Here is a 19,270-nt window from a genome sequence, read left to right on the forward strand (position 1 = left end):
AGTGCATGATGTTACAGACTACCAAATTCAGAAAAGGATTATACTTCTACTGGATATTGTTGGAGATTAGACCTCTCCTCATGCAGATTTGGAAAAACAGTAGGAATGTCAGAAGCTGACCCTGGGATGGTAGACATGCTTAATGACTACTTCCTTACTTAGAGCAGATACTTGATTAATTGTGTATTTTCAAAGAAATTAGGACAGAGTGAGAAAACAGGATGAGAAAATCATTAAAGAAAAATGATCATAATCTGGTGTTGTCCTTAAGTGTTATATGCCTTGGAATTATACAGGTAGATTCCAGATTAAAGTTCCATTTCAATAAAGCAGACATTGAAGGAAAAAGAGTTGAAGAGAAGCAGAATGGAGCAGGTGCCGGTGCAGAAAGGATGAAAACAGTTTAAAGATAGATCATCCTAAGAGGGAGTTAATCAAAGCCTAGAAAACAGTAACTTAAATAGTTTAATAAATTTGTTAAGTGAAATATAAGGAAAAAGCATGGGTAAATAAGTTTTGTTTTACAGTTTTACAACAACAAAGGTCCTGTGAAGGATGGAGTAAAATCAGAGTGAGACATGGAAAACCTTTAAATAAGGAAAAAGAAATAACTCATGTGTTAAATGAATATTTCACTCTGGTGTTTAGAAAGGAAGAAATAAACTCTATGCCTCAGGAAGAACTAAGTTCTGTATTAATTAGTATTAGTATTAGTGCAGAGCTATTACAGATACTAGATATACTTTAGTTAAACAAGCCCGTTGGTCTTGATAACATTAAATCTATTCTCCAGAAAGATACTGTACAAGACATGACACTCATAGATGTTAACTAAACTTTTTCAAAGACCTTTCAAAACATGGTTAGTAGCCACAATTTGACAATGGGTGAAAAATAGTCTGTCTGTGAATTGGTTCTTCCAGACCAGTAGGTTTGGAGTCTATCACATCTACCTGTAAGGATATGGAAATGACAATTGGAACTGCACTAGGAAATCAAATTTATGCATAGCATTAGGATTCTAGGGAAATTTGCACATGATACCTTTATGAATAGATTAGCAAACAGTGCAAAAAAATGCAGTACCATAGAGAGGTTTTATGTTAAAATTGGATAATAAACTGGTAAGACCTTGTGTATAATATTATTTAGACTTCTGTTACAAAAAAACATTTTTTGCTCTGGGATTGATCTATAAAAGATAAACCGGGCAGGTCCCTGGGCTCAAATGATTCTCCAACTCTCACAAACTCTGAGAATTAGACCCCCTTGAAGTCTTGAACTGGGAAGAATATGGAGAGGATCAAGTTCAAATATTCAGAAGCCTCAAGGATTAAGGTCAAACCAAAGAACTGCTGATTCAACAGAGAACAGGATTCACTTTTTATACACAAAATATTGTGGAAAATCAGAACAAGCTGCCCAGCCATGTTGTTGAAGCCTATAGCATGGGTTTCATTGAAAAATGCCTGGATACCATCTTCAGATCAATCAAACAAAGAACAAATGGACTAGATGAGCCAAATGTCCTCTTCACATCTTGACAATTTCATGTTCTTGTTTTTAACTTTTCCTGTGCCTTCAGTCAAAGGCAACTTTCTACAACTATAATAGATTCCAAATCATTTTTTGTGCCCCTAGTCAGCCTTTTGATTGAAAATAAGAGTGATTCTCTGTTGAATTTTGTTGTAAAGTCAGATTTGGGGTCTTTAATATGATTTATTCACATTGCTATTGGCTCATGAGAATTATATAGATAGTTATATTATAGTTGTATATACAGTAACGTAGTAAAGTCTATGTTTGTGGATGTGGCATATTCTTAGGTATTTTTTTTACCAGTAGTGCAACTGCTTTTTTTGAAAACCAGTGAAAGACTCTGGCTTCTATTTTTGCTGTTTGTGACTCTGCGGAAGGCTGTGTGTCTAATTTCTCAGCCATTCTCCTCTGTCATTCTCACTTAATATCTTCTGTCAAATGATTGGCCTGAATCTACATTCCTGGTATTTACTGCCTTTCCACCCTCCTGACCTTGACTGTTATGGAAACATTGGACAGATACCTGCTCTGGCAGTCAGTATTTAAAGGAGGCCTAAAGAGTTCAAGGCTTTCTGTTACACCTTGGTCCCTTATGCTTGCCCTGAATCCAGTGAGCACTGTGTTCAATTTCAACAGTGTGTCTCAGTACGGTCATGGAAGAGCTTGCAGTGTGAAAAGAGGCAGATATTGTAGATCTGAGTCAGGACTGCCCTGTTCTTGCTGCTGGTGGAAGAAAAATCCATAATTACAAAGTTTTATTAAAACATTTCTATGACACAACGCCCTTTAATGTTTTGTTAATGTTGGGTTCATTGCAAGATAATTTCCACTTTGAAATACAATTGTCCATGAAAATTTCTCAAACAAACAAAGGAGCCACTAACAACCAGAGGAATCAAATTATTGGGTCAATTATTGTCAGTTAGGAAGAAATGGTGTAGTGGGATAAACAATGACAAAATTGATCCCTCTGAGTGAGAAGAAACTATATTCTAATTTATAATTTTAATTGATTCACCACCATTTCATTATTGATTCTTTCAAGCAACTCTAGTGTTGCACATAATCACACCTGTTTCAATGTGTAAAAGGTTGTGTACCTCCAGTAAGAAGACACCAGTTTTTGTGGAAAAGAAAATCAGAAAATATTCTTACCTCCAGAACTCTGGTGCAGGTTTCTATGTAATTTCATATTTCTTTTACGATGGAAAAATTTGTATATCATTTCTGAAATGAAAAGAGTTTAAATCAGAACAATGGCTACATGTATGTTTAAGAAAAAAAAGGAATTGACAAATGTTTTAATTTTCTAACTACCAAGTCTTGAACCATATACAGTATGACTCAGCTCTGTGGACTCAGTTCCTGTATTGTTTGAGACAAGACACAGTTAATTATTTTCTGAAGCTTTACCCTGACATTCTGGAGTTGATTTACTATAATTTACAATTTACTATTATAGTCTTGCTACATTGAGCATTTCAAAGTCAAAGTTCAACCTGGATCATTTCATACAACTGTGCTTTTCATTGCACTTCATGAAGAAAGTTTAGGCTTTTATACTGAAATATATATTTATAAAAAATAGACAACCCAACCAAATAAAACAGCCTCCAATTAAAGCACAAGATCTAACTCTATAGCTTAGATATTGCCAGTTTACAACACTTCAGTGTCATCTGCCATCTGTGACCAGGAATTCCTTGAGCAGTACTGGAAAATCAGTAGAGATACTGTACCAAAGGACTAGGTAAATTCCCACTTACTATAACACCAGCCTGCACAAACACCTGATCTCATCTGCCATCAGAAGCTAAGCAGTCAGCTCTGGTGAGTAATGTGGATGGTACACTAGGTGAATTTACAGTACCAGGGCATCTTTAGTTTGCTCTGCAGTACTGATCCATCTGGAATCCACCATGTGTCTGGCTTCTTTCAGGAAAAAGCTGGATCCTTGGGTGAAATACTGTACTTACTTCCAAAAAGGCAAGAGGGGCCAGGTACTCGCCCTCTGGTTTGTAACTGTTCGTGTGCTCTTAATTGAGAGCAGGACCACTCCTCCTGCCACACCCTGTTTCCCCTGGGTTGCTACAAGGGCTGTAGTAGTGTGTCAGCCTTACTTTTATGTGAAAAGTACAAATTAGGTGGCCAAAAAATAAAAATAATACTGAATTCTGTTTAAAAAGTGCACAAAAGTTAAAATACCTAAAATAAACTTCTCGTTCTCCCTCATATCGCCTATGGCACTTCCAAACAGTCCTGAAGAAACACAGAAGAGTATGAATTGAACAGAAAAGCTGGTTCAGTGTTGAACTAAACTACAGTATGAACTACAGTGAGTCCTTCTTCATCCCACAGGGACCCCTGCAATCTCCCAGGGTCACCAGTTATTTGATTATCTTTTGTAAGGCTTTTTCACACTTCTCATTATTATTAGCTATTTACTTATTCATTTATTAATTGCTAATAATTGTAAAGTATTAAACATTCCTATTATTTCCTCTCCTAACACATCAGTCTGCTTCAAATCAATAAGTGATGAGACAAAAATAATGAATAATCGATTAATCACTGGATTTCCGCTTGGTCATGCAACAGAAAAGGTCAAGAAATGATTTCAAGTATATTAAAAACTTACTCTTTCACCTATTAATTTTTTCTGCATTCCTTAAAGGAGAATAACCTTGATGACATACAATTTTAAATAATATTCTTCATAGCAGCATTAATATATTGTCAGATTACACAGATATTATATACTGGCCATCCTGAAAAAATAACATTCTAAAAATAGAAGACGTACAAAACCGCTATGAGTTTCTAAAAAAAGGGACATAGACCTTGCAAGTATAGCATGCCCATCTCATCTTTGTGTTTTATCTTGTTTCCTCCACGGAATTGACTCCCTAGGGCACTGGTGTCTACGAAGGCTCCATACTCAGGGTATCCTGCTTCATGACGGGTTATTTCAAACCATGTCCCTGCAAGGGGAGAGATGGGGAGGAAAGGAAGACAGAGAAACAGAATTCAAGAATCTTAAATAAATCAAGAAGAGCACATTGCCAGCCAACAACTTCCACTGCAATATTATCACTTTATGTAAATTACCTCGCTGCTCCTATCACTGATTTAAGAAGCTGCATGGTGTTTGGTTTCTAATGTCAAACACCCACCATCTTCTCAAGCACAAGAACTGCTTATTTTACTGTTGCTGCTTCTGAAGCACTTGCTAATAACACCACTACAGCTGGGTGCAGCATTGTGGACGATTGTGGTTTGGTTCAGATCCTTGTCGAGACACAGTAGCTGTGAGCAAGGAAATTTACTCAGCTTGCTTGAGCAAGATGCCCTGATTAGTGCAAGATGCAAGGGATAAATGATGTTGAACGTAATTTAATTTAGCTGTTTCTTCATTCTGCTTCATGCTGCAGCTGTTGATACTTTTACAACTGCTGGTAGTGCTACTATTGCCATTGCTTTGAGAGATACTGCTGTTGTTGCTACGAGCATTAATATGTAATATTATATATTACAAGAATTCCCTAGAATATTTTTTAAGCCAATTCATCCCTATAATGTTGGCCTCTAGAGCAAATACAGTATATGAAGTGGGAGTCTTGCCTTTGTTGTATTTTTCCTTGTCATCCAGCTGTGACTTATTCACTGCAGCATAGATGGGGTAAGGGTTGGTCATTTCCGTATCTTCCTCCCTCGAAAGTTTGCGATCGTCCATCTGGAAAGAACCAAGTGTGTATAAATAACCATCAAAGTCCAGAGAAGAGCCACGGGACACATTCAGTTCTGATGAAAGGCTGAAGGCACAAAGATGAGAGGAGACACAAATACTAATATGCAAATGAAGGTGAAGAATGATATGCAAAGTGTGAGCTGGGTGAGGTGGTCTGTACTGCCACAGAAGCTATGATTGCTGCTGGAAGTGGTGTTTGTTGGACCCTGTGGTCTGTGTGGGTCCAAATGCTCCGGTATAGTGGCGGGGACGCTTTACTGTAGTGGGAGCCGTCTTTCAGATGACACATTAAACCGAGGTCCGGACTCTCTGTGGTCATTAAAGTGAAAAATTGGATTTGGAGTTATCCTGGTGTCCAGGACAAATTTCCCCCCTCAGCCTTTATTGTGGCCTCCAAATTGTCCCCATGTATGATGGTCTGGCACCCCCTCCAGGATGTACCCTGCCTTGTGCTTGTTGCTTGCCTCTGGCTTCCTGTGACACCATAAAGTATAAAAGTGGTTTGGAAAATGATATGACATGATGACATTTGCCTGATACTGTGCTGTGTTTCTGTACTCACCAAATGACAAATACAGCAATATGTTAGTGTAAAATCACTTCTGTTTCAGTTGCACATGCCTCAATTTGAAAACAAAATCTCAAGAAATCTCACGACTTGCATTTTGTGCAATTTTGTATCCAGCCATTCAAGATATTTGTGGGGGAGAAAGAGATATGCCTTACAGCATAAAGTTAGGTTACTAACTATCAAATGGTCTATCTGTTTTTGTAACTGTTATAAAATCATTGGTTTATGGGTTAATTGAATCATTCTTGTCTTTCTATTAAAAAATATAATCGTTAATACTTTACAATCCTGCTATTGCTCTGTAAAGTATTCACAAAGCAGTGTAGATTTAAAGAAGGTTTTGTTCTAAAAACAACACAAAAGTAAATGTTGTTTTACACCATTTGTATCACTGAGTATGTAATCGTCTCATTCTGTTCAGCATTGTCACTGAAAGTCCATATTTTAAATTTAAACCAGTTCTCACAGCATGATGCTGCTGGTGTCGGCCTGGATTGAGCACAGATTCAATGAGATGAAGGATGAGGACAGCAAGGTTGAGCACTTGATTGGTCATGTATAAAATATAAAAAGTACAGTATGTATATATTTTATATTGATATATGTACATAAATATAAAAAGTATAAAAAATGGGTGGTATGAATGGATGGATGTTACAGCTTGAAAATATTAGTTGTTTGTTAAAATATTAATATTGTTAGCAACTTTTTGCTGCATTTCCATTACAGATTCAGTGCATGATTATCTTTTATGGAAGATGTTTGATATCTCTGACACCTGCCTTCTTGGGGCAGTCAGGGTGAGAGTGCCAGTAGCACACAAACCTACCAGAAAAAGCAAACGTACAACAGTGGCGGCAGCAGTCAGTCCTCCCAAAAGTCTTTCTCCTTCTGAGTGACTGTTGCCTTTCTAAGCTGGCGCAGCATGTACATGGTGTCTTTCTCAGTATGCCATGTGGCATCTTGGGCACCAACATCCTGGAAATCTGGGGAGATCTGACGCAGCTGCTGATGCTGCTCCTCCGTTTCCAGGGCATCTGCTTTTTCGATTTGTCCATGCCTGTGCTCTAAGAACCCTGCAGGGGGCGGTGCAGCGGTGGAGCATGCCTGACCCTCGGCTGAGTGGTCATCTGGAGCTCCTGAGTGATCTGGGATTGTTATCCCATTCTCACTGTTCAGGTCCACCCTGCACACTTCCTGATTGAGGAATCCTTCTATCGGCATGTTTACAATCGTTCGCTGGGGGTAGGTGTAGGACACCTGCTCGCTCCCCCCTTCCCTCGCTAGGGGTTCAGGGAGCTGCCCCAGCAGTGGGATAGCTAGTTCACTGTCTTTGAACTCACTATCACTCACCAGGCCCATGTCAGTGCAGGCGGGGATTCTGACACCTCTCTTTGCGATGTCCTGCACTGGCAGGCGGGTGACTTTACCATCCACTTCCAGTCTGGCTGAACCACTGTTGGTCAGACTCAGACTGACAGACTGAGCTGGTGGCTGTAAGAAAACCGGCTCGGCTTTCATTCCCTGTCCCTTCTGGGGGACTGGGTGTGTTGGCAACCCTGCCGTTGAGGCAGGAACAATCAGGTCAGTCTCACTCACTACCTGGTAGTTGTGAGAAATAATGTTACCTGACTGCAGGTTCCCTGGGTCAAAGCAGAGGGAATCAGCATCTGGGATCAGGTGTGTCCACAGTGCAGTAGTCTCAGCATCCAGCTGGACCTCCTGTCTAACCTGTGAATGTTGCACCAGGGGCACCTGGTGGTGGCCCTGTGACAGCTGCTCAAGCAGATCCTCACTAATAGAGGACCTCTCAGGGCTAAGGGTGGGGGCTACATCACCAACCTGCTCTCCTGCCATCTGGATCCTTTCCACCACTGCGGGGTGGTGGTCCTGACCCCTCTTGGGTGCCAGGGTGCACAGGGAAAGCTCCTTTTCATCGCCAGGTGGGGAGATCTGCTCCTCTTTAGGGATGTAAAAGGTGTGTGCTTTACCTGGTGGATCAGGCGGCTGCTTGGAGCACCGCTCCTGTGGCAGGGAGGCTGTTGTGACCTCAGCCGGGACACAACTTCCCTGTATATACGGGGAACAAGAAAATATTTTTATTTCTTGTCCAGAGGGAACAGAAGGAATCTCCACATAGGCTTCTGTGTTCGGTGGGCACTGTGTGAGCACAGTCTGCCTCTTGGCCCCCCTTTCCTTCTATACAGAAGGCTTAGAAGCCTTGACCTTTTTCCACACTTTGCCTTTCTGGTGATCCACCAAAGGTTCCACTCTGAGTCGCATGCCCTTTTCTTTTTCAACCCGTTTGAGCTTGCCGTGTGACATCAAACACCTTTCAACCTCAGTGTCAATCAGTGTCTCACTGTGTAAGACATCTCCCATGGCAGCCTTGAGGTAAAAGCTTCCTGCTTTTCCTCTGTGTTTTACTGCCTGCTCTGTGACTTCAGGGGTGGAGTCAGCACTCACTTGGGAGTGGCTGAATTCATCCAGGCAGGAACCCTTCCGCTCAATCAGATAGACTGAGGGAGGGAGAGGGGGCGGGTCTCCGCCTCCTCCAGTGGAGAGTATCAGCTCATTCACGCTTCCGGCAGCCTTGGGGAGCGGTTGTCCCTGTCCTAATAAAGCTTGTTCAAGCCTGGCCAGGCGGGCGGCTACTGAATGCTTTTGTTCAGCTTTATCTAGCCCTTTCCCTCCCCCGGTGTTCTCATGGCACTTAGGACGCTGGGTGCGGTCCTGTGTGCCTGCTTTGGAACGGGGCTTAGCCATGTCAGGTGCCTGTGCTCCTTCGAGCAGGAGGGAGTTAAGCCTGCTGGCTCTGACGGCGAACACAGTCGCTTTAACAGCTTTTTGCTCAGAGCGACTCTGGACATCATACTCCCAGGCTTTCTGCACGAATCTCTTAATATCAGTCATTTTCATGGTCTGTGCATCTGTATGCATTAAGATCATCTTTCTGACTGATGGGTGGAGATTCGCAATGAATAAACCCTTGAAATGTGTGTTCTCTTCGCAACCCTCATCATTTCGCCCTGCAAAATAAGTTCGTCTAAGTCTCTCGTAATATTCGCGAGGGGACTCTGCTCTCTCGTGCTTAATGTTAAGTGCGGCGGCTATCGCGGCAGTCGGGTCAATAAACGCACTGTATTCTTCGATAAGTGCTTGACATAGCTGCTCAAAGTCATTACAGACTTCTTTCATCTGCCTAGCCATCCACTCATGTACAGCTCTGCTGGTAGTTTTCCTGACCAGAAACACTTTCTCCTGTTCTGTGGCGTTTGGCAGGTACTGCAGGGTATACCTGAGGTCCTGAATATAACTCTCGATATTATTCTCTGACACTGCCGGGTCAAATCTCTCTATGTCCTTCGCTAGCTCTCTCAGAGAATGGAGATTTATCCTTCTAGCTTCTCCGCTGACGAAGATATGGAAGAGATCGTGGTCAGACCTGTCGCTGCTAGAGAGAGTGCTTAATAGCGACTCGAATTCAGACCTTTTAGCAACCATCGTTAAACTTAAAGAGTATTACTTTTAAGTACGAAATTACAGTTTTACCACAGAAAACCACAAGATCAAGTATGCAATCAACCCGGTAGATCGCAAAAGATCACAAAACAATCAAGCACTGCTTAAAGAGCAAGGGGAACTTTTTTTCCTTTCGGCTTTCAGCACACTGTATTGTCGTGTATGAAACCCGCGGCGTTTTATATGAATTATTCGCCAATTCATAGATGGGGATTATTAGGAGGCCATGATTGGTAAGGGCCAATGGGAAATTTGGCCAGGACGCCGTTGTTACACCCCTACTCTTTACGAGGAACACCCTGGGATTTTTAATGACCACAGAGTCAGGACCTCGGTTTTACGTCTCATCCGAAGGACAGCGCCTGTTTACAGTATAGTTTCCCCGTCACTATACTGGGGCATTAGGATCCACATGGACCGCAGGGTGAGCACCCCCTGCTGGCCCCACTAACACCACTTCCAGCAGCAACCTTAGTTATTCCCAGGAGGTCTCCATCCAGGTACTGACCAGGCTCACACCTGCTTAGCTTCATTGGGCTGCCAGTTGTGAGTTGCAGGGTGATACAGTATGGCTGCTGAAGGTTATTATGGTCATAATTCCACAGATGACCACACAATGTTTCAAGCACATATGTGCCAAAATGGCAACAGGCCCTGATGGCATCTCTGCCTATCTTTTAAAAAATTGCGCAGAGGAATTAACACCAGCATGGTGCCCTGTATTTCAGAAGTCTGCTGACTCTCACTCTGTTCCAGTGCTGTGTAAAAAAGCAATAATCATGCCAATACCCAGAAAGCCCTGTCCCTCAGATAATAATGACTACAGGTTGGTAGCACTGACGTCTGTTGTGATGAAATGCTTTGAGAGGATTATGGTATCCATACTGTGCTCAGAAGTGAACACTGTACTGGATCCATATCAGTTTGCATATAAACACCGGCGGGGCACCGATGATGCAATCAACAGCATTATGCATCTGGTTCTTAAACACCTAGAGGACCCCAATGCCTATGCTCGGATGCTGTTTGTGGACTTTAGTTCTGCATTTAATATGCTGCATCCCCATCTATTGATAAGCAAGTTGAAGCAAATGTCCGTTAACCATTACATTATAAGATGGTATCACTCATTTTTAACAAACCGTACACAGTATGTCAGCAGGTCAATAAAACTCTTTCTTTCGGAATCAAGATCTATTGGCACAGGTGACCCTCAGGTCTGTGTGAGTTCTCCAGTTCTGTTCACACTTTATACAAATGATTGTGCAATCAGTAGTCAAAGCAACTTCATCTTCAAATTCTCAGATGATGCAGCTGTGCTTTGCTCAATGCACAGAGGAAGCAGCTCATCTGTATAAGTCAGAAATCCATAGGTTTGTGCAATGGTGTGACAACAATAGCCTAATTCTGAATGTTAAAAAAACAAAAGAAATTGTTTTTGTTCCCAGAGCAGATGGTGATCACTCAGATGTAGTAACCCACAATTAACTTATCACTCAGGTTGATTCATATAAGTAATTATGTGTACACATAGACAGTAACCTGTGCTGGACTACTCATGTGGAGAGTGTTTGCTCCAAAATTCAGCAGCACTTATATTTCCTGCAAAGAGTTAGAGTGTTTGGGGTTCGACAGGAAGTAATGCTGCTCTTTTACCACGCTGTAATCGAAAGCATTATTAGATATGGTATAACAGTGTGGTTTGGTAATCTATCAGTTCATTTTAAATCGCAAATTAACCACCTCATCCAGACAGCTTTGAAGGTCATGGGAGTGAAACAGCATCCCTCCCTGCAGACAATCTTTGAAAAATCCATCATCAAACAGGCAGAAAAAATGATATCAGATCCTTCCCACATCCTCAATTCTGAATATCAACCTCTTCCTTCTGGCAAATGTTTTAGGGTTCCCAAATGTAAGTTAAACAGATACAAACATTCCTACAGTCTTGTACTTTAGAGGAACCATCTCTGGCCACAGCTGAGGGAAAGCTCTGTACAGTCTGTGCACTGACGTCATCTGTCGTCTCTCCCTGACACTCACTGGAAACTTGAATGGGGATACAGCCTGTACAAATTTCTCTCTGTGACACAGCAGATAAAAACGAATGCGCTTCCACTGATCACCATAAGAGGGCCCAAAATACCAGCAATTACAGCCCTCTAACTTTCATTACATGTATGCTCCACCACAAACACATTAACACCAAAAACAAACCCAGAACAGAAGCAGCAACAACAAGTTAAATAACATACATCTTAGAAAATAAATCGGTGTAAGCCAGTGGTAGGGGTAGCATTCAGTAATCTGACAGTTTATGGGGAGAGACTGTCTCTGAATCTGGATGTACTTGCCTTTGTGCTCCTTTAACACTTACCAGAGGGAAGGGGAAGAAAAGTGAGAAACCAAGATTATTGGTATCCTTAGCGATACTTCCAGCCTTCCTGAGAGCAAAACTGCTTCAAAATGTTCACATCAGAACACCAAGAGTTGTCTATCATTAGACATACACTACCAGCCGAACCAGAGCGATCCATGCGATAGGTGGAGAATCTGTCAAGATGAACTGCTGAGTCAGGTGTATTGGGGGTCAGCTACAGAAGCATCCATTCAAAATGGGTGGGGTATTTCGCGGCTTACCCCGGTGGGCGTGTCGCGGTATTACGCGGTATCACGCGGTTAATCGCGTCATTTGACGTCATGCCGGAAACTATCCGGCGTCACCTTGTAAAACCGCCAGGGGGAGCTTAATCTCTCATGTACAGCATTTGAGCTTTTAATTTTGAACTGTGTATTACAGCATGTTAATCATCAGTCATTAAAATGTTGGTATATTTTATGAAAGCAAGATTGCTCAGTTGGACAAAAGTACACAACCTACCTTTATCAGAAATATTTATGCATCAAAGCCTTTACCGAAGATATTACTAATAGTATTAATAATGAATGACTTTGGACAAGCTGTATACTCAAAGTATAATTTCTTTAGCACATTTGTACAAGCACTTGGAATCTGTCCAAGCCATACATTGTTTTACTTCAACGGGCATAAAAACTCCCTTGCTTTTAACAGGGCGTTTCATAATTTCTAACTACGAAAATGATTTAAAATGCGACACTTATCATTCAACTAGAGCTCAAAATATCACAAGGATCCTCAAGAGCACAGCAAAGACTGTATTAAAAGATACTTGTATGAGATACATGAGAATCCAGGCTTTTTTATCAACGCTTTCTTTTCCGTATACCAGATTTTATGGAACCACTTCAGAAGGGTGTCAGCCAGTCAGATTCCAGGAATCGGTACTTTAAAGGAAAAATACACACCGGTATTCCATTTCTCCCTAACGATTTTAAGCATCGAAGTATTTAACTAGCATGTGAAATAGCGTGTGAAAAAGTGGTAGTTTTAAGCTTTTCTGCTAATATAATATGGAATCGCGTATCTAAAGAATTTAATAACGATATGATTAAATTCGTGTACTGCGACAGGGCTGTTTCGCCTCACTCTTCATGCAACTTCCCTTGTAGCCTACTGGTCTATGTGCCCGATTACCAACTCACGGGTTGTGTGTTCAAATCCAGCTGGTGCTGGACTTTTCTTTTAACAAACATTTCTTCGAAAAAATAGAATAGCAATATTATGGACAATCAATTGACTTTTATATTTCAAAATATCACAACATGATCGATTCTAAGTCATTTTTGATAACAATGAATAGTCACCTTCTTCCCTTCTGACAACGGTCCCTGCTTCTGCTTCCTGCTTCTATTGTGTCTGTGTGTGATAGAGTAAATTTTTATAGAGAAATGGAGGCTGGACAGTATGCGTTACAATATAAACATTTATATTGATTTAAATTGTGTTTTGATTTAAATCGCAAACGCGTGTTTAATTATATGTGTTTTTTTAATCATAATCAGGCTAATGCAACATAAATTGATACAGTATCTTTGTCTTCTAAGTATCTTAATAAACTTTCAGCATAGCTTTCTACCCGTTTAGATTTATATTTCTTGGGATTTTGGGATCAAATGTGGAAGGATTAGATTGTAATCGTTTCTATTTTTTAAATACGTTTTAGAAAAGTGTAATCTATACCTGCCCAGACTGTACGCCTTCCTATACCCCGCCTTTCATTCCTGTCCTGCTCTTCCCCGCGCACCCCAGCCGGGCGTTCTTCGGCCTCTGCTCGGGACGAATGTATATTTTGATATTTACACCCGGCGCGGCACCGAGGGATTTATAACTGCATTTATAACTTAGTTTTTAAAATTAGTCAAGCAATATGAAGCATCTCCTTTTACTTTTAAGTCCCTTAAATACATTGAGGACAGCTTTCTCACCACTTAAGATTACTTTTTGATACCATCCCTACACAAAGCAGAAACTTTCCGATGACATACAGTACAAGTGGAAAGATTACAGATTTTAATCGTCTTTAATTTTGTAACGTTATACATTTTAGGAACGTTTCATCTAAACAAACACCACAAAACTATTCTCGATTGTATTTCTGAATGTTATGTTACACCTACAGTAGTTCACTGCTTTAAATACATCGAATTAAGAAAGTTAGGTGTAGCACTTTAGATCCTTTTTTCTGAACCAGGGAAAATCTGATCATTTTTCTCTATAACAATAATAAAAAACTTTATTTTACATATCACCTTTAAAAGTGGCACCTCAAAGCAATACAGTAGATGGAAAAACAGTTAAAGGTTAAACATTAGAGGCTTGACACACCTGGACTGTTAAACCAACGCATTAGCACGTCAAAGCTCATTGAGGACCTGGGCGCAATAATTGTTTTGTCCCTTGATTTACTGATCTGCATTAATTATGGAAATCGAGTTCCTGCTCTTTGCAGATGACCTGGTCCTGCTGTCGCCCACAGAACAGAGGCTGCACCAGAACCTGGCACTGCTGGAGCAGCACTGTCAGACCTGGGCGCTGACAGTCAATCTGGACAAGTCCAGAGTTATGGTTTTCCAGAAAAAAAGACAGACCTCAGGGAAACAGGTACAAATTCACACTTAACAACACATTAACACCTAACAACGGGAGCAGGGAAGAATTAGGCCAGAACCCACTATTGTTAAACATACAGAAAAGAATATTAAAGTATTGAATATTAGTATTGGCTTTAGTATTAGCCATACAGAACATTAAAGTGCCCGTTTTCCATTCAGCGGGTGCCTGAGCCGCTGTGTCCTATCTTCTGACAGTCGCCGTTGTGAATGTCTGTAGAGTGTATCTTATTTTTAGTACTATATTTTTGTATTATATTCCCTATTAATCAAACTCTAAGAGTATGTATCGGCTTGTCCCCTCCTCCCGCCCCTCTCTGTGTACAGTAGAGCCTCCTGTCCAGCCAGCACATGTCCACAGACATTCACAACAGCGACATATCATAAATCATTTGCACATATAGTTAAATTATTAGTTGTTTTTCAGGAAGTTAAAAAAAACACTTGAATTACTTATCCAGTCTCTCGAAATAAAGTTATTTTTCAAGCAATACAACAAACGTTGGGCAATGTGTTTTTTTTAATCCAACATTGACAGCCACATCTTAAATCTTGTCAGTCAGGTCTTTTTTCTCTATTTGAATTGTGGCTTACACATCGCACGACTTTAAAAGCTAGAAAGACAGGTTTCGATTCACATTAGCTGGCGAGCCTTGTTAACAAAAAAACTAATAATAATGTAACATGCCACTGTTTGTTCATGAACAAAGTTATACTGAGATTTCCTTAGATACGCGATTAAAAAAAAAATAAAAAAATTTTTGAATCCCCGGCAGAACACATTCCATAAGAATCAGCGCTTTTACAGTATATATCGCCTTTAAAGGTGGCTTCTCAAAACGCTTTACAGGATAAAAACAACAAGAACAGGAACAACAACAATATTGTATTTCATTGCACTTTGAAAACCAAGTAATAACTTAACTATATGTGCAAACGCTTCATAGGTTGCTGTTGTGAATGCCTGTGGAGTGTATCTTATTTGCCTTGCGTCCTGGTTATCTCGCCCTCCCCCCCCTCCCTCAATTCAATTCAATTCAATTCAATTCAAGGTGTTTTATTAGCATGACAGATGGGTACAATCAGTGTTGGGTATTTACTTTGCTTTGAGATTCCACTTTTAAAAGTGATATATACAATTTTGACTAAAATAAATTGATATCTTTGTCTTCTAAGTATCTTAATAAACTTTCAGCATAGCTTTCTCCCATTTAAGATTTATTTTCCTTAACTAGTATATTTTAGATCTTTTTTTCTGAACCGGGGAAAATCTGATCATGTTTCTCTAAAAACAACAATAAAAAAACATTATTTTACATATCACCTTTATGTGATATCACCTTAAGGATGCGCAAAGAAATTTAAAATAGTCTTCTTTAGGTGTGAGGGTAGGAGTGGATCGCAGCAGGCAAAATCGGCAAATTAGGAAAACAAAGAACTGGACAGGCAAGACGTTTATCCAAAGAGCGAGTGATCAGAAAAAGGAACAGCTGTTACACCCAGGTTTTATGCTCTCTCTCTGTTGAATGAATGAAAGCATTTTATTAAAAACGCGTTTGCGTTTGTCTGGGTATTTACTTTGTAACCTGTGGTTTACATCTACTGTATTGCTTTGAGATGCCACTTTTAAAGGTGATATGTAAAATAAAGTTTTTTATTTTTGTTATAGAGAAACATGATCAGATTTTCCCTGGTTCAGAAAAAAAGATCTAAAGTGCTACACCTAACTTTCTTAATTCGATGTATTTAAAGCAGTGAACTACTGTAGGTGTAACATAACATTCAGAAATACAATCGAGAATAGTTTTGTGGTGTTTGTTTAGATGAAACGTTCCTAAAATGTATAACGTAACAAAATTAAAGACGATTAAAATCTGTAATCTTTCCACTTGTACTGTATGTCATCGGAAAGTTTCTGCTTTGTGTAAGGATGGTATCAAAAAGTAATCTTAAGTGGTGAGAAAGCTGTCCTCAATGTATTTAAGGGACTTAAAAGTAAAAGGAGATGCTTCATATTGCTTGACTAATTTTAAAAACTAAGTTATAAATGCAGTTATAAATCCCTCGGTGCCGCGCCGGGTGTAAATATCAAAATATACATTCGTCCAGGGCAGAGGCCGAAGAACGCCCGGCTGGGGTGCGCGGGGAAGAGCAGGACAGGAATGAAAGGTGGGGTATAGGAAGGCGTACAGTCTGGGCAGGTATAGATTACACTTTTCTAAAACGTATTTGAAAAATAAAAACGATTACAATCTAATCCTTCCACGTTTGATCCCAAAGTCCCAAGAAATATAAATCTAAATGGGTAGAAAGCTATGCTGAAAGTTTATTAAGATACTTAGAAGACAAAGATACTGTATCAATTTATGTTACATTAGCCTGATTATGATTAAAAAAACACATATAATTAAACACGTGTTTGCGATTTAAATCAAAACACGATTTAAATCAATATAAATGTTTATATTGTAACGCATACTGTCCAGCCTCCATTTCTCTATAAAAATTTACTCTATTACACACACACACACAATAGAAGCAGGAAGCAGAAGCAGGGACCGTTGTCAGAAGGGAAGAAGGTGACTATTCATTGTTATCAAAAATGACTTAGAATCGATCATGTTGTGATATTTTGAAATATAAAAGTCAATTGATTGTCCATAATATTGCTATTCTATTTTTTCGAAGAAATGTTTGTTAAAAGGAAAGTCCAGCACCAGCTGGATTTGAACACACAACCCGTGAGTTGGTAATCAGGCACGTAGACCAATAGACTACAAGGGAAGTCACATGAAGAGTGTGGCGAAACAGCCCTACACAGCCCTGTCGCAGTACACTAATATAATCATATCGTTATTAAATTCTTTAGATTTGCGATTCCATATTATATTAACTTTTAATCAAATTCTAAAAGTATGCTTGTTGACTCCGGTATCTCGTTAGTTAAAGACTTCGATGCTTAAAATGTTTAGGGAGAAATGGAATACTGGTGTGTATTTTTTCTTTAAAGTACCAAGACCAGCTATATACTGTATGTTTATGTTCCAAAATTAATATCGTTTATGGCCTTCACACGCGTTACAGTATGCTCCTATTCTTTTTATGCTCAGCTACTAAGATTTCCCTGGTAAAATTCAATATCTACAACGGGCACAGTAAAGACGTTTACTGTAAGTCTTTCTATGACAGACCAACAGACCACGAGTGCCCTTGTCGGTCAACCAATCACGTACCGCGGTACCCGGCGTCATCTTGCATCACGATGAGCGACGCCATAGCCAATTACCTCCAGTACGTGTCTGTACCGCGCACTTTGAATGGCTGCATCTGTAGGTCTCGGCGAGACAAAGAATACAACAATCTCTCTAATGGCTTAACTCGTCCATCTTGTTCTCCACAGACTGCACGTTGGCTAGGAGGACACTCAGGATTGGGGTCCAATAGTTGTGGCGCTTCACTCTCGCTTGAAGTCCTCCACGTTCCGCGTCCATTGCGTTTGCCTGCTCTGCTCTGAGTCAGCTGGGGGGTCCGTTCGCAGAGGCACCCAAGATAGGAAATATCTGTGTTTAAATCAGCGATTCTCAATCCAGTGTCCACAAGCACTTGTCGGTCATAAATAATTGCTGAAAAGATACACTGGATACAAAAAGCCCACAATACGAAACAGATGAAGACATAAAGATGAGGAGCAACAGGTACCCACTCTCAGGCGCCATGTTGATTGATTATATCAGCCAGTGACGTACTGTATCTAATTGAGCCTGCCTAGACTAAATGCTCATGTGACTGACTTAATCGTTTGTCATAGAACAGCGCCGAACATTCCATAACTTTTCTCTCTCTCTAGCTAGAGAACAATTTGTTAGTCTCTCCACAAAGCGATATCGCTCACTCTTAAAATATTTAAAAGAATACCTCACCCACGTCTTGATTCCACACCGGCACTCTGTCACCTTCATAGATATAGGACAGTAAGCCAGTGGACCCCTCAATCCCAAAACCCCCGCATTGTCCCACCTCACTAAAAATGCTGACAGCCCACAGTGGGGAGTCTTGTGCGCTTCCATTGTTGTCAAGTAGTTTGTGTCGGTTTTAGATCCAGCACAGTCTGTCTGTCCCTTCTGTAGCTCTGTGTGAATTTATGTAGTTTTAATATGTATTTTTTGTTGTTTTAGTACAGTTTGTGAATATAATGTTAATGTCAATATGTTTAGGTGAAATGCAAGTTATATTAAGATAAGATCACTTTATTGGCCATATACAATTTCTTGAATTAGGAATTTGTCTTTTCGCATACCCCAACTTGCTCTCCATGAAACACACAGACAGGGAGAGAAGCTTGGGGTCAGAACACATGGTCAGCCAGTTTTAAGACACCCCTGGAGCAGCTGGGGTTAAGGGCCTTGCTCAGGGGCCCAACAGAGTAGGATTCCTCTGCTAGCCACTGGATAAGAACCGGCAACCTTCTAGCCACCGGCACAGAGTCACCGCACTGCCCTATATATTGTAATTCAACCAGGTTAAATAAACATATACTGTATTCATTGAACTGGAGGGTACATGTCCTGAGAGAAAAAAAAGCACTGTGGAGAGATCCGGAGTATACAGATTGGCTAGTGTGCACAGAGGGCTGAGTTTAAATTTAATTAACAACTGGAGGAAAAGAGGAGAGATTACTGGGAAAAGAGAGAAACAGAAGGGACTGGATTGGGATTGGAAAAATGTCTGGAGACGATGTGCAAGGCATCCACATTCATTCTCAAAGAAAACACTCGGCATCTGCGGAGCGTAGTGAAGAGGCAGTAAGTTTCTCGATCGTCAGAGGCTGCGAGTAAACCTGAAGATTTACAGCTGAGAGC

The 19,270-nt window shown here is 40.4% G+C and overlaps 1 protein-coding gene across 1 annotated transcript in view; it reads right to left on the minus strand.

Moving 5' to 3' along the window:
• Positions 1–17,687, minus strand: part of LOC148646954 (cytosolic phospholipase A2 gamma-like) — a 28,144-nt gene extending 10,457 nt beyond the window's left edge. Inside the window, exon 1 of the mRNA XM_088609474.1 lies at positions 17,645–17,687. Within this exon, the coding sequence (XP_088465600.1) occupies positions 17,645–17,687 (43 nt within the window). The remainder of the gene's footprint in view (positions 1–17,644) is intronic.
• Positions 17,688–19,270: the final 1,583 nt, after the last annotated feature.

This window comes from Lepisosteus platostomus, chromosome 16 (genome assembly GCF_059453375.1).
Source record: "Lepisosteus platostomus isolate fLepPlt1 chromosome 16, fLepPlt1.hap1, whole genome shotgun sequence".
In the NCBI taxonomy this organism is placed as follows: Eukaryota; Metazoa; Chordata; class Actinopteri; order Semionotiformes; family Lepisosteidae; genus Lepisosteus; species Lepisosteus platostomus.